The 27,124-nt window shown below is 46.8% G+C and overlaps 1 protein-coding gene across 1 annotated transcript in view; it reads left to right on the forward strand.

Moving 5' to 3' along the window:
- Nucleotides 1-27,124, forward strand: part of VTN (vitronectin) — an 85,072-nt gene that overhangs the window by 35,217 nt on the left and 22,731 nt on the right. Inside the window, exons 2-5 of the mRNA XM_086955174.1 lie at nucleotides 7,250-7,369; nucleotides 16,718-17,161; nucleotides 18,377-18,516; nucleotides 19,428-19,584. Of these exons, the coding sequence (XP_086811300.1) occupies nucleotides 7,250-7,369; nucleotides 16,718-17,161; nucleotides 18,377-18,516; nucleotides 19,428-19,584 (861 nt within the window). The remainder of the gene's footprint in view (nucleotides 1-7,249; nucleotides 7,370-16,717; nucleotides 17,162-18,376; nucleotides 18,517-19,427; nucleotides 19,585-27,124) is intronic.

Genomic DNA, 27,124 nt, shown 5'->3' on the forward strand with positions numbered 1-27,124 from the left:
TGGGGATGCCCCCCATCCTTGGACACCACAAATGTGGTACCTGTCTGTGCTGTGAATCCTCGATTGAGGGTTCACTGTTCCAGCATAACGGAATTTTCTGGAAACATGAATCCTTCAGTAACTGTAAAAGCAAGTTTGTTGTCTATGGCATTACATGCCCTTGTCGCCTACTGTATATAGGTAAAACCAATCAAGAGATCCGGCAACGGATCTCGCAACACAAATCGAGAATCAAAAGGAGGGTTGAAAACGCCCCTTTGGTGCTCCACTGGACGCGGATGCAACACGTTGTAAGTGACCTCAAATGGACTGTAATTTCCAAAGTGGAAAAAAATCCACGTGGTGGCGATCAAAACCTTGCTTTGTCAAAACGGGAAGCTCTACTAATAGTTAAATTTGACACCGCAGTGTCTGGGTTGAATGAATTAAGTGAAATATTCAAATTATAAGCAGTTCCGCTTTACTTTCATTCTCCCCTGTTACGCCTGCAAAATCCATTTGGTTATATTAGACTATTGTAAGCCTTTTTGGACCCACCAATCCAGTCCTGGTTTTCCTAACCGATCACCTGGAAACCACAGTGGGTGTAGACTAATTACCAGCTTGTATATATGGGCGGACGCTTGGCAGCTCAGCCAGCTAAGGAGTTTCCGCCAGAGTGCAGCCCCTCCGCCACGCCGTCGTTCGAGGTCCTCGATTAAAGCTTCAAATGTAAGTAATACTGAAGCGCTTGCCCCGGTTTGTTAGTCAGTCACTTCTGACTGCTGTAGAACTAACTTCTACCTTCCGCTTTTTCTACAGTATGCCCGCAACGTGCAGTGCCGCTTAGACGGTAATACAATTAATAATCTTTGTAAAAAATGTTTTGCCTCATCCGTCTTATCGGTCAGCTAACTTCGTAAATGTTACATTGTTGCAGGGCCCTTGAATTATATGCAATCAGTAAGCCGTGTTTGGCAGACCACGCCCTTCACAATTTAACTACGGTAAGCCACGTAGCGTTTACCGAGCGTTGTGTAAACAGTGGCGGGCAATACGTTTAGTGTTATTGACGAGCGCCTTGTCGGTTCTCTCGTAGGTTCTTCAAATCATTTGAGTTAAAGTGACGGCTACACCAATTGCCACTTTGTATGTCCGGCCTCCGTGGTAAGAATCTCCAGAAGTTATACTCTGTTATGCAACTACCTTGAGGTTGCCACTTTCTTCTTAAGCCCTTGCTCAATTTCTTTTTTATAGACGACGCGCCTTGACTTAATTTTTAAATTAAACGGCGGCTGCACTCCAAGAAAAAGGCTCAAGAAGAGTAGGTAAGGATTGTGGCTGCTTGCCTAGACCTTTTTTGATGCTAAATTTTGGCGCTGCATTTGTAAGAAGTCTGCCCTGACTGTACACATGTCCACTGCTTTACAGGTATCATCCTCGTCTTCCAAGTGATTTTTGCCTTTAGTATAAGCATTCTCTTCGACTATTAAGGCAGGTAAAATTTACAAAAAGCATTCCAAGTTTTCCGTCTACTAGCCACCCTCACTAAGTCCTGTAGGTAACCCTAATCTGCCTCGTTCATTTTTAGGTACAATTTGTTCCCCCAAGCCATGATGCTGTAAAAATTAACATCTGGATGTAATTTCACCATCGTGGTAAGCTGTGAAGGAGGGGGTGCAATCTGAGTGAGGTTTCTGAGGTTGATCAACTGAAAGCACACTCTGTATTATTTTTTCTAAAATCTTCTTTTTCCCTTCTCCAGATAAAAATAAAGGCCCTGACGAGAATCCTCGTAGACCAGTAGGATTCGAAACGCGTAGGCCCGTCACCACTCCCAGTCTGCTTGGGTGATAAGTTCATTTGAATCGTCTTGTTGCTTGTCACCTTTCCCTGTACATTACTTTGTCCATTTTTCCTTCACCCAACACAAACTGTGAATATTTTGAATTTGTGTAAAGAATGTACTGTTTGTATAAATAACGTTTTAAGAAATATCCTCTAAAGATACTTCGCAGACTGTGGTTTTGTTCCAGCATTCCTGTGCTTGTTTGCTCACTGTAAATATTGTTCACTGTAATATATTACTCACGTTTTTGTTCCCCCCTGTGTTCCTGAATGGTTGAATGTTGTATGATTGTGATATGGTTGATATAATGAAAGATCCCCCTTATTATTCTTGTACCTAGCATGTAAGATTGTTCACCGTTCCCAAACACAGCCGTCTTTGATAAAATTGAACAAAATAATAAAAGCTACTAATCAGCTTCCAGTCTTGAATCTTGCTTCAGGTCTTGTGTTCTAACATTTGTTAAATTAATTCTTGCAATCAGTACTGGCATTTTCTCTTTGTTTTCCTGATATTGGCTCAGCCATACTGATTAGAGCCACCCCTTTGTAGTTCTTTGATGTTCTAGTTACAGCCTCAGATGAGAAGATGTGCCTGTTATAGCCTCAGGTAAAGACAGGTGCCTGTTATAGCCTCAGGTAATAGTAGGTGGCCGTTACAGCCTCAGGTGAGGACGGGTGGCGACTATAGCCTCAGGTGAGGGCACGTGCAGGCTACTGAGACAGTAGTTGGGGGGGGGGGGGGGGGTTTGTCCGGGTTACTGAGATACAGCAAGGGGGGGGGGGGGTTCCACGCACATCCAGCCTCTGAGAGCTCAGCGGGCTGGGGTGAAGTCAGTCACATGTCTGGTGTGAAAGGTGTTTGCAAACAGGTTGGATAAATGCAAGAGGTTCTGGGGTTGGGGGTGCAGAGTGTGGCTTATTTCCTGCAAACAGATGTTCGAAAGAGGGTACAATGCGACTTGCAATAGTAATGTATCGCAAGCTGTGCTTTAAACTATACACCAGTCATGCCTAAACCTGGAAATAATTATTACAAATGCTTAATTTAATTCACAACAATCTTCTGACCTCGAAAGGACAGAAGGCTAAGTTGGCCTTTGCAACTTCAAAGCAGATGCCGACGTGAATATTTAATTGCCAGCGCCTACAGTTTGTGGCAAAGATGCATTTTTTCCCAGTGTTGTCCGGATTTGTCTTTTACAATTAATTAAGTTATGGACTAGGGTGTTTAATTCAACAAATCCAGGACTACAAGTCTCAGAAGGCACTTGTGCGAGCAGCCAATGAAAGCCTAGGAAAAGAATCAAGCTGTCTTCCAGACGTGAATCATACTGTAAATCTATATAAAAGGTTACCTGCCTGCAGTGCTTCGAGACTCGTCCTTCTTGGAAGAATATGTTGTCAGATTAACACAGCCTTATGTAAATAAAATAAAAAATAACTTGCTCTTGGAACGCCACCTCGGTGCCCCTCCCCCTCCAAGGAGAAGACGAAGCAGTTTCCCTTCACACTTTATATTCTGCCGACATGTTTCTGTTCCGATGACACGTGGGCAACTAGGAGCGAGGGTGGTTTCTGGAGGTGGTTAATTTACTTGGAGGGAGACTCGGTGTGAGGAGTGGGGTTCTGAGGGTGGTCACAGACTTGCCTGGTACACTGAACGAATGGACTGGGGGGGTGCCACCCAGGAGTGGCTTCACACTCACATATGTAGGGTGCGCTCACGTTAGGGCAGGTATACGTTGATAGCTTAGACAGAAAGGAGTGTGTCCGTTTTTGGAAGTTCCATTTGACCAAATGACTAACAACGACAAAAAGAAGCCCATTCTTTTTAGCGTTAGTGTACATATGCTCAGAGACTGTGTCAAGTACGCGTGCCTACAAAATAAACCTATAAAACAAACAAACAACACGAAGTGGCACACAGCACACTTGGGCACACCAACAATAATGAAAACCAGTCGGGTTACAAGCCTCGTACATGTACAGACAGCTTTCTCTGAAAAGCGGGATTGAAAGCGATTGCAAAACTGATTGCTATTGAAACAAGCCCACAAGTGGTGCGTGCATCACACCTGTGTCTGGGCACGATCATTACTGAGGGGGGTGACAACATTTGTTTGGTGCGCGTAATAGACACCATAAGGCCATGGGAGGAGCTGTGCGTGCGCCTCGGGACAATTGCGTGCATTCTTTTAGAATAAGATGCATGCAAAGGCCAAAAGGGGAGCTCAAAAGGAAACGCACGAGCGTGTGCGATTCCTAGGTCACCTCACATTCCCCGTTTTTCACATACTAAATGTCTCGCGCAGTGCACTGCTAGGCGCGAGACCTAAAAAGGAGGAGAAAAATAGATATTTCTCCTCGTTATGCCTCCCCAGGGAATTTTCAAAGCTTTGGTGCATTCCCAGATTTGCAAGTTTTTGTGAATCTGAGAATGCATCAGAAACCATAGGAGTTGCATGGAAACACCCATGAAATGCCTTTGCAGAGCAGAGTAATGCAACACAGTGATTTGTGCTGTGTTGCGTTACTCCAGATTTTTGGAGCTACTCAGAGCCACGCAAAGTGGCTCTGCGTGGCTTCAGAAATCTGACTTAGAAATCAGTGTGACACGTACCACGCTGCAGGGGAGAAACACGACTCAAGCCTCTCATAAATATGCCCTCAAATGACGAGCCAGTGCTATATCTTGAAAAAAGAAACAGTCTCATATACAATAGACATAGAAAACCAAAATATGCTAGCACATTCTACAGCCGAGAGATGGCTCACCACACCTTTATGCACTATAGAGAGAGGTACGTTGGGTTGTATTTCAGTTCTTTTCTATAACATTGTATGTATTGACAATGTTAACCTATATGACTGTGTTCAGGACATATTGGAGATCTTTGTCTCCCTTTGAGACGAGGCGCCAAGTAAAAATGAAATGCTGCAGCAACCTTGCAATGGTTTGTGTGGCCATCTCCTTCATTAACTGCAGCTCTGATTGTAAGACTAGACAACTTAGAGAGCTGAAGTCTGATCTATTGAGTTTCCTGTCAAAAAGCAAAACAAGTATGAAAAGCAATGAAACCAAAAACCCACCTCGCTAAACATAGAGGTCCCCCTCAATGTAGTTATTGGTGTAGTTGAGAGTTCCTTCATAGTCTCTGATTCCGAGTAATTGGTGACCGGGGTACGGGTTTCATGTGTCTGGTCAGGACTCTGATCAAAAGTTTCCAAAACCAGTTATGGCGCCAACTGTTTTTCAGATAGTAGCAAATGTGCAGAGGGTATAGTGTACCAGCACCCACCAAGAAGTCCCATTAGTCTACCTGGTCTATTTCTACCAACCCACCTTTCATGGTCGACATTTTCCAGTGGTGGGGCATACACTGCAACCAGAGGCTTCCCAGTTTGGGCTAGCGATCCAGTGGTGTAGCAATGTCAGGTGGAACCCCGTGCAGAAACTTTCTTGTCACCCAGGCTTGATAAAATGGTATAAAATATGTGTTGAAAACACATATTTTTGCCATTTTGTCACCCCCTCAGTGATGACACCCGGGGCGGCCTGCACCCACCGCACCTCCCTTTCTACGCCACTATACGGATCACAAGCAATTACTGCAACCTCTTAGAATACCTTCAAAAAAGGGATGAAAGACCACTTACTAGATAGTGGACGATAATGGGAAAATGCACACAATGTGGTCCCACTCTTTCCTAGCTATCGTAGGTTTCTTGACATTTTCTTGGAGTCATCTGTGTTAAAAAAAACTTTACGCAAAAACCTGAGGTGCCATCTCCTTCTTACCATGTTACCAACAGATTATACATTACAGCTAGGTTATGTGACAAGATGTTCAATGTATTTGCTTCTTCTTCGTGCTCATCAGCCAGCTTGTTGGTGATGTAGGTTGCTACCTCCATACTACGTTTTAAAAATATTCTCTCATATTTAACATATCCATGTTAAGGCTTCTGTCGCTGACACTGTTAAAACTTAAAAAATAAATAAATAATAATATATATGTACCTAGGAGATGTAAAATTCTATAAGGAAGAAGGGATGACATTTTCCCATGTCATCCAGGGCACAATAAACACACCAGGGTAATGTAGCTCCTTCACCCTGTTTTGGATCCTCACGCAAGAGCCAGGAGACAGGCATTAACTACAGACGGCAGGCAATGGTTCATTTGTGCAGGTGGAAGTGGGTGGTTGGCAAAGGCACTCGTTTCTGGGGACTAAGATGTATTTTTCATCATCAGACTTTGATCCAGAGTAATAGAAGAAAGAAGAAGATAAAGAGGAAGGAAGAGGCAGAGGCAGATAAGAAAACGGGGGCAAAGGAGGAAAGCAGTGATAAAAAAACCTGCTAGAGTGCGATAAAAAGACAGAGCGCCTTATTAGGATGTAGGTCGTAGGGCCTCTGACCTTAGGTCAGAGGCCTTACGACCAACATCGTCTGTTTCAATTCCAACCAACTGATTATGATACAGCCGGTCGGAATTGAAACCGGCCGGTCATTCTTGCTGGCTTCCGACGGGCCCTAGGAGCCAGTCTGAGACTGGCCTGTAATCCAAATGGAAGGAGTTTCCACCTTCTTGATTACGATGCATGGTTTCCATGCTGGCTTTCTACGACAAGAAAACCCTCTGGAAAGTATGTTTCGGGGCTGCTAGCAGGGCCCCCTTTCCCTTATGGCCTCCGGTTGGGGGCTGAGAGGCCCCCTGTTAATCCCTGCACCTTGTGGCAGGCACCTTAAGGTGCCTGCCACGGGGAGCAGGGATTAATACAAACTCCAATTTCCCTATAGGAGCATGTACTACGGCCGGTATATGGCCTTAACACATGCTCCCATGCAGGGCCATACTGGGAACTGCTGGCAAACTGCTCGGCCAGGCCCACTGGAGGGAAGGACGGGGGTGCGGCCGAGCTGTTTGCTAGGGCCGGTTTTCACCAATATTGTTACAGAGGGCCAATATTGCCAACCCCCGGTAACTGAAATGGCCACCAGGAGCCTAAAAATGGCCCCCACACTGTCAGCCCACTTGGGAAATGCCCGGTGTCCGGTACAGCCAGCCCGGCCCTGCTCCCATGGGAAATGTGGGAATGTGACCGAACGCTGTTCAGTCACATCATAATCAGGAGATCAGGACTGCCGACAGGAGGTTGGACGGTCCCGTTTCCGCGACGGTGTTCGGCCGACATCGTAATACGGCCCAGAGTGTAGAGTGGTAGAAGAAAGAAGCATGAAGTGGATTCCAGACTAGGCAGGCTTGACATTTGGCAACTCTGATTGGCCAGCGCCTTTGTATTGTTGTTTATTTATTTATTAATTTGTCCATTTATTTTCACAAAAATTAAGAACTTAAAGCAGGCCCACATGCGTACTTCTTAAACTCATTCTGTACATGTGTTTGTATTCTAGAGCTGTGTGTTGGCCGCTGTACGGAAGGATTCAATATCACCCGCAAATGCCAGTGTGACCCTTTGTGTGTCTACTACCAAAGCTGCTGCTTTGACTACGTGACTGCCTGCAAGCCTAAAGGTAACTACAGCATCTGCAGCTCCAGTCTCCCATGGCCCTCCCGTGAGCCTCATACACAGCACAAGCATCTACTGGGGCCCTGGTTTGCCATGGTCCTGCTGTGAACCTCATACACATCACCAGCACCCACTTTTGCAGGCAGCTGCCCTGGTCCTCGCATGCACCACACACACAGCTTCAGCACCCAGTGGGGCCAATGTAAAGCATCCGCCATGACACCACACAGTCAACATCAGCACCCGCTGCAGACAATGCTGGCCATGATTCCGTGGTGACCCCATTCACACCAGTAACCAGCACACATTTAATGGTGTTAATGCCGGATGTATGACGTTACAACGCATGCTTTTACCATGCATGCCTTTACAACGCGGTTTTTACAACGCATGCCTTCACAACGCATAGTGCTTTGGGGCGCTGGATAGTGAATAGTTTAATTTACTATTCCAACTCCAGTCCCCGTGGATAGTAGGGAAGGTGTTGGATAGTACATTAAAACTATTCCCTATCCTAGAGTGCCCCCCAGCGCAATGCGTTGTAATGGTTTGTGTTGTAAAAGTTGCGTAGTAAAGACACAGCGTGGTAAAAGTTGCGTTGTAAAGGATGTTCCCCTTCCATGCCAGTCATCAGATGCAGGATCACTCTCAGCATCAACACTCACTTCTGCAATGCCCTTGCTCTCACATCTCCTCGAACCAAGCAGCAGAAAGCCAAACACTGAAGCTTAGCCAGCAATGTGTCTGCAGTGACACATTACACAGCGCACTTATGGTGAGCTAGGCACATAATTGTTGTGCTACGACATTTGCACACAGCTTTCAATAGTTGTATGTTCACCTGGCCCGTTATAGCAGAGCTCACACGCAACCAAACTCCATAGCCAGGGTTCTTCTGCGATGCTTCACACAGCGTGAACAGCCGCCATATCAGCCTACACCTACAGATGCAATCAAACACACATGCAAGCACCACACTATGGCCTGCCAGGCTCCATTGTAAACACCTCAAACAAGGTTACAGCCTCTATTTTCTTAGGTCTTGCTGGGACTTCTCAAGCAGCACCACTACCTACTGTGGGCTACACGCAGTGTGCCCAGGCATGTCTAGTGTTGTTCCACATCTACACGTGGCCCGCTGCATTAGTCCTGTACTTCTGTATATAACTACTCTAACCTCTTGGCATCCAGTACCCATGCATCTACTCCATTCACCCACAACACTAGCATCTGGCGCCCTGACACCAAACTCTTGAAAATGTCAAAACTTCATACTTTCAAAACATCATCACTTCACTGTACCTGCATTCTTAAAATCTTTCACAAATGATCAGCATCTTAAACTCCGAATTGCACCCTTCCGCCACACAGTCCAAAATCTCAAGCTCAGACTTTGCATTGTGTTTTGCGCCCAAGGCCATTGAAATCCCTTTTTTGCTACTCTAATTGCTGCGTCTCCACATCCATTCTTCACTCCACACTCTTTCATGCTTCCCTCCTATTTCACTCATGGAACTAATCCGCATTTTGAAATCTTGTGCACCACCCAACTCTTTAGACCCTCAAACTATTAACCCCTTAGCTCTTTCCTTCAAAGTATTTCTATGCCTGAATACATTTTTCCACCACCCCTCTAAACTGGTATCTACCCACAGGGCTTTTAGCTCTATTAAAACCCACTTCGGACCCTTACTCCCCATCTCACTATAATCCAGTGTCACCCCTCCCTTTCTTCTCTAAGACGTTGGAGCACTTCGCTTGTCCAACAACTTTCTAAACAACTTCCAGTCTGGTTTCCATGCCCTTCATTAAAATGAAGTAGCACTCTCGAAGTCCCACATCATCAATTTCATCTCCACTGTTCACCAAAATCTCTTATCTTCTGTCCATGTTCTGGACATAGCCACAGGTGGTGACACTGTAGATCACTCCACACTACTCTCCCACCCCCAAGCCAATGTCTTCAACCACCCAGTTCTTTCTGTCTACCTGACAGATCATTCTCAGAGGGACACATCTTCCTGTGGGTGACCAACAAGCAGTGCTTGATTTAAAAAACAACAAATGACGGTGCCCACGGCCAGCGCTATCGAAGATCAGGGTGTTGAATACCAAGAAGGATACATAGTATTGATTTCAACTGATGCCTCTTTAATGCACGACCAGACACGTTCTGCCCCTTTCCACTCTTGCATGGCCTTTTTTATCTCCCTTCTTTCTCCCTTCGTCACCACTTTTACAGCTTTCTGTTCCTCTTTCTTACCCCTTTTGTGTTTTCTCTCAATTTCTTGAGATCAAGGGCTGTTGAGGAAAAATAAGTGCCGGTTCCAAAAAATTAGTACCGGTGGGCCCCACCATCAACTACCCGCTCATATTAAGCACTGCGATAGAAAGATCGTTTCTAGGTTGTCTCAAATACTCTCTTTCTCCAGCTTCACTTCCTACATCCAGTCACACATCGATAGCGGCCTCACAGAAAGTTGACATTGGATGGCCCTCCTTTTCCGGATACACAACTCGCCCAAGATGCCAGACCTCTGCTTTCCCTCCTTTTCTACAACTATCACACTTCTAGCTGCAATCCACTTCTCTCTGGCAACCTGATCTTTTCTTCCTTGTCTAGGAATCTATGTTTAAAGTCTTCAACTCTTCAATACACAAGGAAGAATTCATTTCCACAAATGCTTCAGTGCATCACTATACCACATGATGAACATACCACCATGACCCCTGTTTCATTCTGCTCAGACCATTATTAATTTCCTGTAGCTATCTAGAATATTACAACATTCCGCTTGTGGGCCCTACTCAGCATTCCTTCACCCCGCTAGACATTGTGCTTAATTTGCAACCAGGACCTTATCCAACTCTCTCAGACACACCCAGCGCCCCCTTTCATCATAGAGCTGGGTGACTCTCAGCTGAAAACAGAGCCCTCTAGATGTTGTTGACAAAGAGTGTTTAAAGATACTCAGGGTACTCCCTCAAAGTACGGCTCTGTTATCATGACCAACTACACTCCTTCAAGAAATCTCTGCTCCTCACACAACTTACTGATCAACTCTAAACCACAGGATGTGGGGGCAGATGTACGACCTGGCAATTTTGCAAGTCACAAATTACGCTCAATTGCGAGTCGCAATTTGCGAGTCTCAAAATGACATGTACAGCAGTGTCAGAGACACTGTTAGCGATTCTCAATGGGTTCCCAAATTGCATGCCTCATCGATATTCATAAGGCACTCGCAATTTGCTACCCCATTGAGAATGGCTGGCACCTCCTAGGTATGGTGGCCTGCTGGCTTTGTTTAAATACAGCTCGTTTTCCTTTAAAAAACGGGCTACATTTAAAAACAAACAAAATTAAACGTTTTTGTTTAATTTTTTAAGGGTAGGTAGTGGGTCCCTGGGACACCTGCCTGCCCCTAAAAAATATTTTCCCCTGCATTTGCAAACGGGAAGAGGTCTCCTGGGGACCCCTTCCCATTTGCGAATGCATTACCACCCTCAATCAATCAATCAATCAAACATTTGAAGAGTGCCCTACTCACCTGTGACGGTCTCAAGGCGCTGGGGAGCAGCTACTGATCAAACAGCCAGGTTTTGAGGAGTATCCTGAAGGTCAGCAGGTCCTGTGTCTGTGGTAGGTGGATGGGGCGGATGTTAAATGTCTTGGCGGTGAAGTGGGAGAAGGATCTGCCGCCTGTGGTTGTCCGGTGGATGCGTGGAACGGTGGCGAGTATGAGGTCAGCGGAGCAGTGATGGCAGTTGGAGGTGAAGAAGGTGAGTCGCTTGTTGAGGTATGCAGGTCCTGCGTTGTGGAGTGCTTTGTGAGCATGGGTGAGGAGCTTGAAGGTGATCCTCTTGTTGACGGGAAGCCAGTGCAGGTCCTTCAATTGGTCGGTGAGGTAGCTGTGGCGGGGGATGTCAAGGATGAGGCGTGCAGAGGCCTTTTGCATGCGTTGGAGTCTCTTCTGGAGTTTGGCTGTGGTTCCCGCGTACAGGGCGTTGCCGTAGTCCAGCCTGCTGGTGTCGAGGGCCTGGGTAACCATCCTTCTGGTTTCAGTGGGGATCCATCTGTAGATCTTGCGAAGCATATGGAGGGTGTTGAGGTAGGAGGAGGAGACGGCGTTGACTAGTCGGGTCATTGAGAGAGTTGAGTCCAGGATGAACCCCAGGTTGTGTGGGTGGTCGGAGGGTATCGGCGCAGTTCCCAGTGAGGCTGGCCACCAGGAGTTGTCCCAGGCAGAGGGGGTGGAGCCAAGGATGAGGACCTCCGTCTTGTCCGAGTTCAGTTTCAGGCGACTGCTCTTCATCCATTCGGCGATGACCTTCATCCCTGTGTGGAAGTTGTTTTTGGCGGTGGCGGGGTCTTTGGTGAAGGAGAGGATCAGCTGGGTGTCGTCGGCGTATGAAACAGTGTTGAGGTCGTGTGAACGGACGATGTTGGCGAGCGGTGTCATGTAGATGTTGATGAGGGTCGGGCTGAGGGATGATCCTTTGAGTATGCCGTAGATGAGCTTGGTGGCTGTGGAATGGAATGGAGGGAGGTGGGCACTCTGGGTTCTGTCGGTAAGGAAGGAGGTGACCCAGTCCAGGGCTTTGACGCAGATCACTGCTTTGCAGAGTTGGGTGCGCAGGGTGTGAGGGCAGACGGTGCCAAAGGCGACCCAGAGGTCCAGGAGGATGAGTGCCGCGGTTTCGCCTTTGTCCGGCAGGGCCCTGATGTTGTCGGTGGCGGTGATGAGAGAGGTTTTGGTGCTGTGGTTGCTGCGGAATCCGTATTGGGATGATTCCAAGGTGGTGTTCTCTTCGAGGAATTGGGTCAGTTGTCTGATGACAATATTCTCGATGACTTTTACTGGGAACAGGAGCAGGGAGATGTACCGGAAGTTCTTGAGGTCCTTAGGGTCTGCCTTGGGTTTCTTAAGTAGGACGTTGATCTCTGCATGTTTCCAGCTTTCCGGGAAGGTGGCGGTCTCGAATGAGCTGTTGAAGATCTTACAGAGTTGGGGTGCGATGGTGGAGCTCGCTTTGTTGACGATGTTGTGGGGGCAGGGGTCTGATGGTCAGCCGGAGTGGATGGTGTTCATGGTCTTGATGGTGTCTTCGATGTTGACGTGGTTCCAGGAGATCAAGCGATCGGTGTGACTGGGAGGTGGTGAGTCTTGGGTGTCGGTGGCTGTCGGAGAGGTCTGGGTGTTGAAGCTGTCGTGGATGTCTGCCATCTTGCGGTGGAAGAAGGTAGCTAGGGAGTCGCAGAGGTCTTGTGACGGTGGGATGTTATCGGAGCAGGAGCTGGGGTTGGCGAGTTCCTTCACAATGTTGAAGAGCTCTTTGCGATTGTGTGCGCTGTTGACGATGCGTTCCTTGAATGAGGTCCTTTTGGCCATTCCGATGAGGTGGTGGTGTCTGCGGCTGGCGTTCTTGAGGGCTGCATGGTTGTTAAGAGTTTGCTCATGGTGCCATTTCTACTCTAGTCTCTGGAAGGTCTGCTTGGATATCTGGAGGTTGGCGGTGAACCAGATGGCTTTTCTGTCGATGCGTCTGTTTGTGGGTTTCTTGATCGGGGCGAGAGTGTTGGCGCAGGCCTCGATCCATCGCTTGAGGTTGCGGGCGGCTGTGTCGGTGTGGTCGGTCTCGGTCAGTGGGTCTCGGACGAGGGTGGTGGTAAGCTGGTCTTCAGTGACCTTGTTCCAACTGCGGTGGGGCATTCTATGCTGATGGTTTTGTGTGGTGGTTTTCTTGACGGAGAAATGGATACAACGGTGGTCGGTCCAGTGGAGTTTGGTTGTGTGGCTGATGGATATGTGACTCCTGGCAGAGAAAATGGGGTCAAGTATGTGTCAGGCGGAGTGGGTGGGTGTCATGTCGAGCTGTTTGAGGCCGACGTTGGGGAGGTTGTCCAGAAGTGTGTTGGAGTTGCTTTTGTTGGTGTTCTCGAGGTGGAAGTTCAGGTCTCCGAGGGGGATGTAGTCTGTGGAGGCCAGGGCGTGCGCACTGATGGCGTCTGTGATGGAGTCGGTGAACCCTCTTGAAGAGGGCAGGAAATTGTGAGTGTTTTGCGACCACAGTTGCAGTTTCATAACATTCTTTCATAGGGTAGTGAGTCGCAATTAGGAATGGATTCCCTTGGAAAGCCCCTTCCTAATTGCGAGTCGCAAATCCTATTTAGCGAGTCGCAAATAAATAGCGACTCACTGAATAGGGTTTGTGCATGGCTCTGTAGGTTTTTGCATGCCCAAATGGGTCACCCCGGTTGCACATGCAAAAACGGGTCGTACATCTGGCACGTGGTCTCTAGATTAATGTCTCTACTGCTAGACCCATGTCACTAGAAGGCCCTGGCTTCAGACGGCCATGCCAGCCCCACACTTAATCAGGAGTTGTCCCAGGCAGAGGGGGTGGAGCCAAGGATGAGGACCTCCGTCTTGTCCGAGTTCAGTTTCAGGCGACTGCTCTTCATCCATTCGGCGATGACCTTCATCCCTGTGTGGAAGTTGTTTTTGGCGGTGGCGGGGTCTTTGGTGAAGGAGAGGATCAGCTGGGTGTCGTCGGCGTATGAAACAGTGTTGAGGTCGTGTGAACAGACGATGTTGGCGAGCGGTGTCATGTAGATGTTGATGAGGGTCGGGCTGATGGATGATCCTTTGAGTATGCCGCAGATGATCTTGGTGGCTATGGAATGGAATGGAGGGAGGTGGACTCTCTGGGTTCTGTTGGTAAGGAAGGAGGTGACCCAGTCCAGGGCTTTGACGCAGATCCCTGCTTTGCAGAGTTGGGTGCGCAGGGTGTGGGGGAAGACGGTGCCGAAGGCGACCCAGAGGTCCAGGAGGATGAGTGCTGCGGTTTCGCCTTTGTCCGGCAGGGCCCTGATGTTGTCGGTGGCGGTGATGAGAGAGGTTTTGGTGCTGTGGTTGCTGCGGAATCCGTATTGGGATGATTCCAAGGTGGTGTTCTCTTCGAGGAATTGGGTCAGTTGTGTGATGACAATATTCTCGATGACTTTTACTGGGAACGGGAGCAGGGAGATGCACCGGAAGTTCTTGAGGTCCTTAGGGTCTGCCTTGGGTTTCTTAAGTAAGGCGTTGATCTCTGCATGTTTCCAGCTTTCCGCGAAGGGGGCGGTCTTGAATGAGCTGTTGAAGATCTTACAGAGTTGGGGTGCGATGGTGGAGCTCGCTTTGTTGACGATGTTGTGGGGCAGGGGTCTGATGGTCAGCCGGAGTGGATGGTGTTCATGGTCTTGATGGTGTCTTCGATGTTGACGTGGTTCCAGGAGATCAAGCGATCGGTGTGACTGGGAGGTGGTGAGTCTTGGGTGTCGGTGGCTGTCGGAGAGGTCTGGGTGTTGAAGCTGTCGTGGATGTCTGCCATCTTGCGGTGGAAGAAGGTAGCTAGAGAGTCGCAGAGGTCTTGTGACGGTGGGATGTTATCGGAGCAGGAGCTGGGGTTGGCGAGTTCCTTCACGATGTTGAAAGCTCTTTGCGATTGTGTGCGCTGTTGACGATGCGTTCCTTGAATGAGGTCCTTTTGGCCATTCCGATGAGGTGGTGGTGTCTGCGGCTGGCGTTCTTGAGGGCTGCATGGTTGTCCAGAGTTTGCTCATGGTGCCATTTCTACTCTAGTCTCTGGCAGGTCTGCTTGGATATCTGGAGGTTGGCGGTGAACCAGATGGCTTTTCTGTCGATGCGTCTGTTTGTGGGTTTCTTGATCAGGGCGAGAGTGTTGGCGCAGGCCTCGATCCATCGCTTGAGGTTGCGGGTGGCTGTGTCGGTGTGGTCGGTCTCGGTCAGTGGGTCTCGGACGAGGGTGGTGGTAAGCTGGTCTTCAGTGACCTTGTTCCAACTGCGGTGGGGCATTCTATGCAGCGACTCACTGAATAGGGTTTGTGCATGGCTCTGTAGGTTTTTGCATGCCCAAACGGGTCACCCCGGTTTACATGCAAAAACGGGTCGTACATCTGGCACGTGGTCTCTAGATTAATGTCTCTACTGCTAGACCCATGTCACTAGAAGGCCCTGGCTTCAGACGGCCATGCCAGCCCCACACTTAATGAGTTTAAAACCAGTTTAAAGGGCTGTCTCATGGAATTGGAGAGGAGGAATACATAAAGGTGCGCGTGATGTCCAAAATGCAACTTGTCCATTTTGGCCATGTATCCTAATTGTTGCTGATCATCTCTCAGAAATCAGCATCTAGGTACAAATGTTTCAATCAACTTCTTTTATGTTCCCTTCCATAAGTGCATTCCATGCAATGTACTGTTTCTGCCCATAGCTGAGGCATTTCTGTTTGAAATGTTAACGTAGGTGTGTCATAAACAAAATAAAATGCAAGCACTGCACGCCCCTGCCTGATAAAGATGCATCTGTTATCCTTCCACCCCTCTTTGTGGACCGAAGCTCTCTAAGATCCACACCCCTATCTCTTTCCATCCAGTGTCCATGGAAACCTGCCAACATCCCACACATGCGGCTCTAAATCCCTCTACCCCTTCCTGCAACACAGCCAACAAACGTTTAAGTGTTACAAATGCTCGAACCACCCCTAGGGCACAAAAGGTGTTGTAGCAGTGGGTTAAATGAATTAACCCAAGCACTTTGATTGTATGTTTTGGTTGTCTGTTGCGTCGCCCTATGTAAAACATGCATGCCAGGAAGGAAGCCTTTAGTTGCTGGGCCTGAAGGCGCAAGCTCTACCTCACTTGTAAGTCCAATGGGAGACTGGAGCTGTTACCACATGCAGAGAACCAGCCCTCTTCCCTTAAACTTAAAAAGAGGGCGTTATCATCAGCAGTGCACCAGTCGCAGTGGCACCAGGGCCAGAGACTGTGAGGGCTATTTGTCTGCACTTGCCTCGGGGCACGTGGCACCCTTGCTCTGCTCTGGATCGCACTCAATCAAAAACAGCAACCATGAGCCATGCTTCTTGATACCTCTCTCACATCCCACTCACGGCTAACCGCTTCATGCCCAGCACCAACTCTGCCGCACAACCCGCAACTCGCTTTCTACTGTTCCCTACACCTGTTTGTTGACACAGCCACACAGCTGCCCACCCCCAACATTAAAGGTCAAATCACTATTATATACTAGGGTCTCCTGTTCATGTAGGTCCATCCCTTTGAACATTCAGTGGTTCATGAGTTGTGTAGAGCTAATGGTGACATGCAGACCAAAGACCACAAAGCGAGCACATTGCAAAAGCAGTTTGTTTACTCCCAGCTTCTACTGAAATATATTCTTCTCACATACTCCTACAACTCAAAGAAGTATTTATCAGATTTAAACACACTTTTGTAAGAAGTAGTCAATGCAAATTGTTAACTTCACTTTGTTTGTGTCTGCAGTCACACGTGGGGACGTCTTTGCCTTGCCAGAGGATGAGTATGGAGACGAAACCTATGACGAAGCCACGGGGTCTCCACTGTTTGCCACAGAACCTGCAGAGACAGAACCCACGGTGGCAGATCTTTTGGAGACAGGCCCTGTGGAGACAGACCCAGAGATCACTGATACTGTTGATACAGACCCCGTGACAACAGTCTTCGAGGAGGTTGGCCCAGGGACGTCCGATCCTGTGATTATGGACCCTGTGGGGACAGAAGCTCCACTAGAGGAGGCCACAGAGCCAGCAGTTGTGATCCCAGTACCCAATGGTACCTTGGAGTCTGAGCCACCTAGAACCGAGACAGAACTCAGCCCAGAAGAAGAAGAAGAGGAAGACCTGTGCAGTGGGAAGCCCTTCGACGCATTCACTGACCTCAAGAATGGCTCCATCTACGCCTTTCGAGGTATAAACTCACCGGAGGCCTTTAACATTATCAATTTCTGGTAGCCCCACGGGATCACATAGGGCCCATTTCCCCCAAATATGTGAATTAGAAATTTAGAAAAAAATAACTTCAACTTTCCGCATTCTTGCCCACATTGATAACCACTGGTATTGGTTGTTAAATGTTACCAGAAACACTTATGTCTCACTCTAAATGGATAACTAAGGCAGCACCCATGTCCCTGGTGTGTCTCAGCGAGGTTGAATATGTTATAAGTGAAGTAATAAAGATGACACACCTAGATGGATCTGCCATCATCCAGGGGACACCTCCAATAGGTTCCATGAAGGAAGAATGGGCCCACCAGATCCCAGATAACGATTAGACATTGTCTATGGGGGCGTATGCATGACTGCCATTGGCTACAGTGGGTATCGTGAGGAGACACCTGAGTATCCCTTTTGAATTTCTGTGAAGACATACAGGAAATGGACTTACAGCCTGGTGCATTCCCATGTTCTGTTGTCTTGCCTGTTCCCGGTCGCCTGGAGTTCATTACCTAGGGCCTTTCTTGCTTCTTCTACTCAATTGCAGCTCATATCCCCCAGTCCTTCCAGTTCCTACATGAACATCCCATGACCTGCTGCTGCTCTCAGCCACGTGTAGCCCATATCCTTCTGCCCTTCCTGCTCCTTGTCACTTTTTGCAAATGTCGCTGTTTTTCCTGCTTCAAGTCACATGCCCCCTGCCCTACTCAACTTCATGTGCCCAGTAAGATGCCTGCTTTCCTCCCTTTTCTAGGTCACACAGAGCCCGTGTTTTGCTGCCCCCCCCCCCCCCCCCCCCCCACTGCTCAAGATCAAATTGAGTTCATTTCGCATTCTTTCTCCTGAACAGGTCACAGAAAGCATACTTCTTGCTGGCCTTCCAGCTTTAGGCAACAAGAAGCCCATGTCCTGCTGCCCTTCTGGTGCTAAATTACCTTGGCCCCGTGTTCTGCTGCCCCTCCTGCTACAGGTCAGACATATCATGGTCCCTCTAATCCTTTCTGCTTTTAGTCACCTGAAGCCACACCCTGAATACCCTTGATGTTCTTGGTCTGTTTCTGAGCTTTGATTCCATGTCCTTCTGTTCGAGGTCCTTTTCGGCCAAATCCTTCTGATGCCGCTCTCAGGACCTCAGTGCCGTGCAGTTCCTTCTGTTCCCTGACACATCCTTGTTGTTGCTTCTTAGGAAAGTACTTCTATGAGCTCGATGAGAAGAAGGCGAGAGAGGGGTACCCGAAGCTGATCCAGGATGTGTGGGGACTCCCAGGCCCCATTGATGCAGCCTTCACTCGTATGAACTGCGAGGGGAAAACCTACATCTTTAAGGTGGGGCCAATCAAGATATTATAGGGTGATTCTTTTCTAAGCACACTCTTCCATTTACAGTGTCCTGCAAGGTTCCTTTGAGTGCACAGACCACATACGTTCACATTCAGATAGCGCCACAGGACACATGTGTCATTCATGTAGCACCACAGGACACATGCGTGTACTGAAAGGGATTTCCCAAATACACCATAAAAAACCTAGCATATGCATAGGACTAACATAGGCATTCTAGGAAAATATTTTACGCTAACGCTAACTCAATAAATGTTTCCTCTTTATTACCAGCAAGAGCTGACACTGCCCGCCCTATTTGGAAATGATGGTCCTATGTACTATTTTCAGGACCACAAACAAAAGCCCAGCGGTTGCAAATCAAAAAATATATGTATACATATATATAGGACCCCCACAGTTTTTATTTTACGGAAAGAAAAAAACGCTTGCGGGGCTGTGAAACATGGCGGCTGCTCTGTAAACATTCAGTGCCTTCAGCTTCAGAAAAGCTGCCTCAGTGGTAGTTCCACTGATGGTACCGAGATCTCTGCTAGGCAGGTACAGATCTCTAAAATGGCAGGAGGTAGTTGCCCAGGGTGTCCGAGGTCCGAGGCAGGCCTCCCACCGTTCTCTAACCCTGTCCCATTGTCATGAATGAACAGAGGAATACATAATGGTGCATGACACATTTGGAAAGGATTGTAAGAAAAGAGCTGAGACAAGGAGGTGCCTGGGTGCTTGATAACTTGAGTAGGCAGGGATGTTGAAAGCTAATTTCCGGGGGAGTGGGGCGAGAGTTGGCTTTGTGTTTGTATGGGAAAAATGAGGTTCTGTTGGATTGGGGCAGGGCCTGTGGGTTGAAAACCTGTTTGATAACTTGTGTATTTAGAATTGTCCTTACTTTTCACTCTCAGGGTGGTGAATACTGGCGCTTTGACAATGGAGTACTGGATCCTGGTTTTCCCAGAAACATCTCAAAAGGATTTGACAGAATTCCGAATGACATTGATGCAGCATTTGCTATTCCAGCAAAAGACTTCCGGAGCAGAGAGAGGGTTTATTTCTTTAAAGGTAAAGGGTCAGGTGTGGCTGAGGTTCCATTGAGAGTGCTATGGGTTCAGGTCTTACCATGGTTTCAAAATGTTGGCATTTGAACCCACTGGTACTATATGTAAGACTGATACACCAAGTCCTCATGAAGTAAGTGGTTACCTGGGAGCATTTGTGGGGGTTCTGTCCTGTACCGCTAGGGTCCCAGAATGCAATTGGACAACCAAGTGTTCTCGTTATAATCACGCTCACCAATGGTAGCGATGCGAGCTGCCTAGGTGTTCTCAGACAAGTTATAGTAGGATTGTAGGTTTGATCCTCAGATACTGTATGTCACAGTATTTACACATAATAAAATCAATGTTCAGTCAGAGCTATATCCTTTCCAAACTATATGCCTTTATTTATACATAAGATAGATAAGGAGCAAAAATAGGAAACCACACATAAATACCCAAAATATGTTATCTCTTCTTTTGGCCTCAAATATTACCCCAAATGTTACTCCAGCTCTTAGAAGTTTCAATATTTACTGCTAGCCTTCATAGCATACGTGGTATTAGAGTATGCAGATATCACAACCAGCAATGTCCTTTACCAGTTAAGTGTGCCACTGGATGGCAATGGAAACTGGTAAGTATCGCAAGTCATTGAATTATTGGTTTATAGAGGACTTTGTGCTTCAGTACGGGTACTAGGGGTTATCAGACAGGTTCAGCAGACCGGTAGCGACATTAGACCTGTCCCATCAGACAGGGTTCAGTAGCCCAGTAGCGACATTAGACCTGTCCCTTAAATAGTGTTAAGTGCCTACTAGTGTCAAAGAGACAAACTGATAGCTTGTGTTACCTAATGGGTAAAATGTTGCTAAGGGCCTCGTACCTGGTCCATTAAGGGGCACCTATAGGTCTGGTGGCATCACTGTCCACCCTATTCAAATGTTAGGATGTGTGTTAACTCTTCAACATATAATAGCTTATGAAGTGGTTTCACACAACTGGCACACAGGGGTTACTGACCACTCAAACTGGGCATAGGGCTTGAGGCCAGTGCCCTTCAGTGTGATTCTTTAACTTCTATGGGAGTGGCAAGCTACGCTATTGGAAGCAACCAATCAATCCGCTTCTGGGTTTGAAGACTTTGGTAGTGGGTCCTTGGGCTACTCTACATTCACAAGTAAGTTCTCTCAAGGCTGTAAAAACACACCTCCCAGAACAAGCCCTGTTTGCTCTTGTCCTTCCCTAGAGCAACTGACCAGCCATCAGAGTTGAGGGAAGGGAACGTGCTCCCAAACTCTCCTCCTCGTTTAAATAGCAGGCATTGAGCCTATTTCCTCAGTTTTCTTCTCACTAACTGCTCTTGAAAAGGGTCGCTGTCAGGAATGTAGCACCAAGGTCCCTTTTCAATATTTTGCCAACCTCCTTTACACAATTAAATCAATCTCAGCGTAGTTAAGAGAGACAGGGTCTTATAACCAAGTTCTGAAACCAAATATTATAAGCAAAAGTGAGTAATAATACTTCATTAGCTTTCATAACAAATTCTTACTCTACGTTTCATTTTGCCTTTGTGGAAGGCACTAAAATGTACACAGACTGTATCTTTGTTGAAACGTCCAGAAACATTCTTGCTGCTATGACATTCACCCCACGGTTTCTCTACTTCACCATAGGTTCAGTCTTTCTTCCATTTCTACAAGTTACCTTGTAATAGTTTTTCCTCTAGTTCACCATTAGTTCCATCTGCATTCCCTTTTTTATTACTAATAGTGAGGCTCTAAATTCTCATTTATGGAATGATACGTATTCCCAGTAAGGTCTAGTATTACAAAACACACGAGAAAATCAGCTTTTCATTTAAGCCATATAGATGAACTGATTCCCCAGAATCCGTCCACCAACCATGATTGTGCAGTGATCAAATTATCATGTTATAACATAACTTTGCTTGAGTTGTTTAACTTGTTCATAGATTCAAAACCTTAAATGGGACACACTATGTAGTATTCTGTAAACTATGGGAAAAACTGTTTTCTCAGAAGGTTCTCCTCACCTCCCTCTGTTCGAATCTGCTTGTGTTCTGACTCCGAATTGAGAAATCACTAATCGGGTTCGCCGTGTGAGGGAACCAATTGAAATGGGCTTTTAAATAGGCATTCCATTTTTACTGTTAGCAGTTGTGATAGTTTCAAAAGCTTTAAAATAATTTTTTAGTTTGCAGAGTTTTAGCCGTCAGTGAAAAACCCGTAGTGAATTATGGTGTGGCTGGGGTGGTAGAATAGACACCAGGCACAGACCTCAACCAGAGAAGGAAGCGGTTGGAGGTGGTGTGTGACAGGTTGCTCACAGTGTGTACTCTCAAGACACAGAACACAGTCGGAAGTCGAAACATGTCAGGAAGACAGCCACACCACAAACATACACGGTACAGAACTTGGAAGCAAAAGAGACACTGGAACAGTGGGGAAGTGTGTGTGTTCTCTTGACAGAACACAGCCGGAAGTCTGAATATGTCAAGAACACAGCCAGACCACAAATATATGTGGTACAGAACTTGAAAGCAAAGTTCCGGAACATTGGGGAGGGGTTATGTCAGCCCAACCCAAGATCTGTGAACGTGTATCCTAAGAGAGGATGAGAGACAGCACCCAAAGTCACCAAAAAGATTCTTCCTGTGAGTTAGGCAAGTTGACCAGATGTAATTTTTTTAGCAAGGGTTTGAGTGACAGTTATTTATTGGCACTTGGAAGTGAGTGACAAAGCCAACTGGTATCCAGAAGTAGAACTCCGCAGTGGAAAGCAAAGCCTCTGCTGTTTGTACAAAAGATGAACTTGTGTCTGGGAAGCGGATGGTTGTGTCTAATGGCCTAGCCAGACTCAAAGGAATCGATGGCTCTGATTCACAAGTGCATCAGTGGTTTCGAAACCCTGCATAAACCCCTGTTTGCGCTGGGGTTGGAATTTTTCTTTGGGTCCAGTAACCAGGTGCGTTAAATATCTCACCCTTCATTATATGTTGGCACGTCAAACCTGCCGGAATTTAACAGGGGAAAAGTGTCTGATATTTAAGGTACCTTGTGGATTTTGGTGCGGTAAGGACCAAAGTCTGCATGCTATTTCCCAGAACCCGTAAAAGGTGCTGTTAATCTCATCTAATAAGTAATGTATGTATCCCTGGGTATCATAATGTATCTGCTGCAATAAAAAGCACGTAAACTCCGAAAAACTCTGAATCAGGGCCTCAGTCTGCTGTGTGGACGCAAGACAGGGAGACACCCCAAAGGAACTCTACACAGTTTAGAAGCTGTTAACTGTGCACACCTGCCCAACACGGTCGGCTCTCAACCAGCCTCTCTGGGCTGACTGAACACAAGAGCCAGCCTGGAACAAGGAGTCATGCTTTGCTCCTGGAGCGGAAGGAAGCCTGCGGTGGCTACTTGTTAGCAATCTGCAGGAAATTTCATTGGCTGAGCAGAGACGAAAAAAGTGTGGAATGAAACTGTTTGTTTTAAACTGTATCTCTGCAGTGACTGATCATGTTGTTTGCGTTTTGGTCTTGTTCTAGTCATAAAATTATTTTTATTTTTAATAATTTGGCCTGAGGGCATAAATGAGTGATTTCTTGGTTCAAGGGTTGTGTTGGTACTGCTGATCACCCACACTCGTTTTCTGAAGTTGCCTTCCATCTGCGTCCCACGCTAGTCAGGAGTAGATGAGGTTGCCTAGAGAAACCGTTGTTGCCTAAATCGGTGCCAGTTTGTATGGTGATGGGAGAATTTACCCCGGCCAGCAAATTCTAGTATTTGTGTTTTATATCGTTAATTTATATTTATTCAACCTTCTAGTGACCCAGAAATGCTTTACCACAATATCATTTTATTGTAAACTGGTCTTAACTGGATCTATTTGGCATTAGTTGTATGATTTACTATTAGACCTTTGATAAAGTTATTACAAATTGATCATGGATGTTTTTTCATTGGGACTAATCACAATGGGCCACATTTAATGGGGTATTCTTCAGCATTTATTAGCAGATTCCATGGGTGGGTTGAAAGTCTGATTTTTTTTTAACGTACAAAATATGTGCAATTTCCACAAAAAGTATACGTATTTCGCTTAGGCAGATGTCTACCTGAAAATTGTATATATGGTCTGCCCTCACATATAAAAGTCACGCAAGATTCCTGCTCAGTATATTTTCCATAGTATATAAAGTTAACTGATGAACGTTGCCAGTGCAGCACATGTGGCTATGTACTGCACAATAGTTTCATGCATAATCCAGTCTTACAGTGCTTCTCCTTGGGTGAGGAGTAGGCTGATCCAATCACATGCTTGTGTGGTAAAGTGTGGTTTACAAACCATGAGATTTTTTGTCTTGTTTGAAAGTTGAAGGGGTGCCTCATTTGAACAATACAAATCTTTCAATTCCGGATAGGTGTGTCATAAAGGAAAGAGGAGCAAGAGATACAGTTCCATATTTTCAATATGGTTGTAAGAGAAAAGGTCCTTACATGGCATAGTAGAGTGTACACCCCTGCCCGGACTTTACTCATAGTAAGATTGGTTATTTTTGATTTTAAGCTTCAGTGCACTTCACTGCATGATAGAGTGGGGCAGCACTGGCTCCTCCGTTATGGTGAAGGAGCCGCCCCAACCCCGCCAGCAGATATTATACCTTAGCTTTAGATACAGAGTTCTTGCTAAGTACGGCTGTACATTGTCAAGAAGTTCTTCATGATTTGGGTTTGGTTTAATAGAAAGGAATTGAGATGTTAACTTTCCTGATCTCGGATCGCAGTGGAGTACATTCAGTGTGTGTTGCCAATAAGTTCTCTTTAATATATCTTTGAAACTAGATGTTAAAGTGTGCGGCTCGGTCCAATATGACCCGAGACCTAGCTCTATGAGCCATTTCCCTACAAATCTTAGCCAAGGGAAGGTGAGGCGTGTGTCAATTGCCAGTAATTCTTGTGCACCTTCTCTGTATGTTAGTTCTGGTATTATCCACAAAAGTATCCAGTAAAGCACTGGTTGTAGTGTTGTGTGATGCCCTATGCGGCTCATATTTAAATTGTGGAACAATGGGATTTAAAAGTGGTAAGAGAGGCTTCCTCATCCCAGTTGCTAAATAGCTCCCATTACATGACCTTAAGTGATGTTCCGTGGTGAGCCGCATTATCCGTAATGCAGCATTGGTGCAAGGTTTTGGTGGTCCAGCCTGTAGTTGAGGCAACACCATGGCCATATCCTCTTCATCTATTAAATGTTCTAATCCGTTTAGTGGCTCAAAGCCGCAATTGAAACCCCCACATACAATCACAGTGTTGCTAGAATCTACATGGTCCAGGGAGCTACCTAGTATATTATTGGTCTAAGAATTGAGATTTTGATTGATTGGTCTGTTATAGGTGTTAAACAAATATAAATGTTCATTGTTGTCATCTAGGGACACTGCCAATAGGTCTAGGGAGTCTATAATGTAGTCATTGGATCACATCTCCAATGTTATTTTGATCCATATTACAAGGCCACCAGACGGTCTTCCTTGCTGCGATGGAATAGCATTCTTGTGGTACGTTTTATAGCCTAACTTAAATGGGGGCGTAAGTGGCCATGTCTCCTGGAAAAGGCAAACATCAAATGTTTCTATGCCAATCCGGGTCATCAAGTTTTTGTTTTAAACCAGCAACATTCCAGGCTACTATAGCTATGGGTGTTTGTCATTTCACAGGTATTTTATATGTTAAAGTGTTATAATCTATAGTGGAAGGCACACCCACACAGCGTGGCACACCCTCAGCCCACTAAGACTCCTAGCAGCGCTACTTGCGCCTACAAGTTGGGGACCGTTCGCATTTGGGTTAGGCACCTTCTGTTGGAGCCTATCACCAAAGCTAGTGCCACCCATCGCTAAGGTCGATAGTGGTCAGACTACTCTTCTGATCCTACTCGACCTTACAGCAGCATTCGACACCCTGTCCCCTACCATTCTGGCCTCCCGCCTCAGTGAGACGGGGGTGAAGGGTCGGGCTCTGAGCCTCCTCACTTCTTTCCTCAACTATCGGGAGCAAAGGGTCAAACTGGGTGACTTCCTTTCCAATGCCATGCCTTTGCAATGTGGGGTCCCGCAGGGCTCCGCTTTGAGTCCCACTTTGTTCAACATTTATGTGGCCCCTCTTGCTAGGCTTGTTAGAACTTTTGGACTGGAAGTGCTCTCGTATGCCGATGACACCCAGATTATGGTCTCCTTGTCCCATTCTGTCGAGACCACGGCCCTAAACTTCCGAAATTGTATGGAAGCTGTGCCGGGTTGGATGGCCTCGAACTTCCTTAAACTGAATGGGGCGAAAACGGAGATCCTGGTCTTCGGTGGTAATGAGGAGATCTGGTCAGATGATTAGTGGCCCCAGACTCTTGGATCTTATCCCCAGCCCTCCCTCACCGCCCGTAATCTGGGAGTTACATTTGACACCTCACTTGCTTTTGATAGGCAAGTAAATAGAACAGTCTCAACCTGCTGCGGGGTCTTAAGGATACTAAGAAAACTTACCGACTACCTCTCTCCTGATGCCCAGAAACAGGTCTCAGTTGCCCTTCTATCCTCGCGACTGGACTACTGCAATGCTCTATACCTTGGCATGAGCAATAAATTACTCCATCGCCTGCAGGTCGTCCAGAACGTGATAGCGAGATTTGTTGTCAATGCCCCCAGACGCTCCTCAGGGACCAGGATCAGGAGAAGTCTCCATTGACTCCCGGTACATGCCAGAATAAAATATAAAATCCTGACCATCACCCACAAGGCTCTTTACGGTGCTGGCGCCGAGGGCCTTAGGACCTTAGTGTCGACCTATGTCCCAGGCAGAGCCTTACGCTCCTCCGGTCAGAATTTGTTGTCTATCCCCTGAGTCGCTAAAGCGAGATGAGGAGGTAAGGCCTTCTCTTCTTTAGCCCCCAGACTTTGGAATGACCTCCCTTTGGAACTCAGGGGCCAGGATTCTCTTCTGCTCTTCCGAAAGGGCCTTAAAACTCTTCTCTTTACTGAAGCCTACTCCTAGGCCTCCATACCCTGTAACTCTATATCTGTACCTGGCTTTATTCCATCATTTGCGCCTTGACGCCTTTGGGCAAAGCAGCGCTTTCACAAATTGCTATTCAATCAATTCAATCAATCTGGTAAGAAGGGGGGGGGCGGTGTGGTCTGGAGGGCTAGTAGGCTTTCTCCAGGAGTCAGTTGTTATGTACTAAGCAGGAGCTGCTAAGTCTACCATCCAATATTAGGAATGGAGTTGGCATGTGCAGAATAGAACGCCTGAATTGAATAGAAGAATATTAGGGCAAGGAGATTTTCAGCCAAATCTGATCCTTTTAATATCAGCTCGAGACAATCTGATAGTTGACCTGGTGATTCACATCTACGCGCCCAAATAATGTTGTCTCGAATTACTGAGCGACCGCCCCTAACATAGCGGATCCAGTGGATCGCTTTATTGATAAAGAAGTCTTCCCCCTTGAATCCCTGCCTCCCGCCAAGTTTAGGAACATTAATCCTGAAA

Source organism: Lissotriton vulgaris, chromosome 2_1 (genome assembly GCF_964263255.1).
Source record: "Lissotriton vulgaris chromosome 2_1, aLisVul1.2, whole genome shotgun sequence".
NCBI lineage: Eukaryota > Metazoa > Chordata > Amphibia > Caudata > Salamandridae > Lissotriton > Lissotriton vulgaris.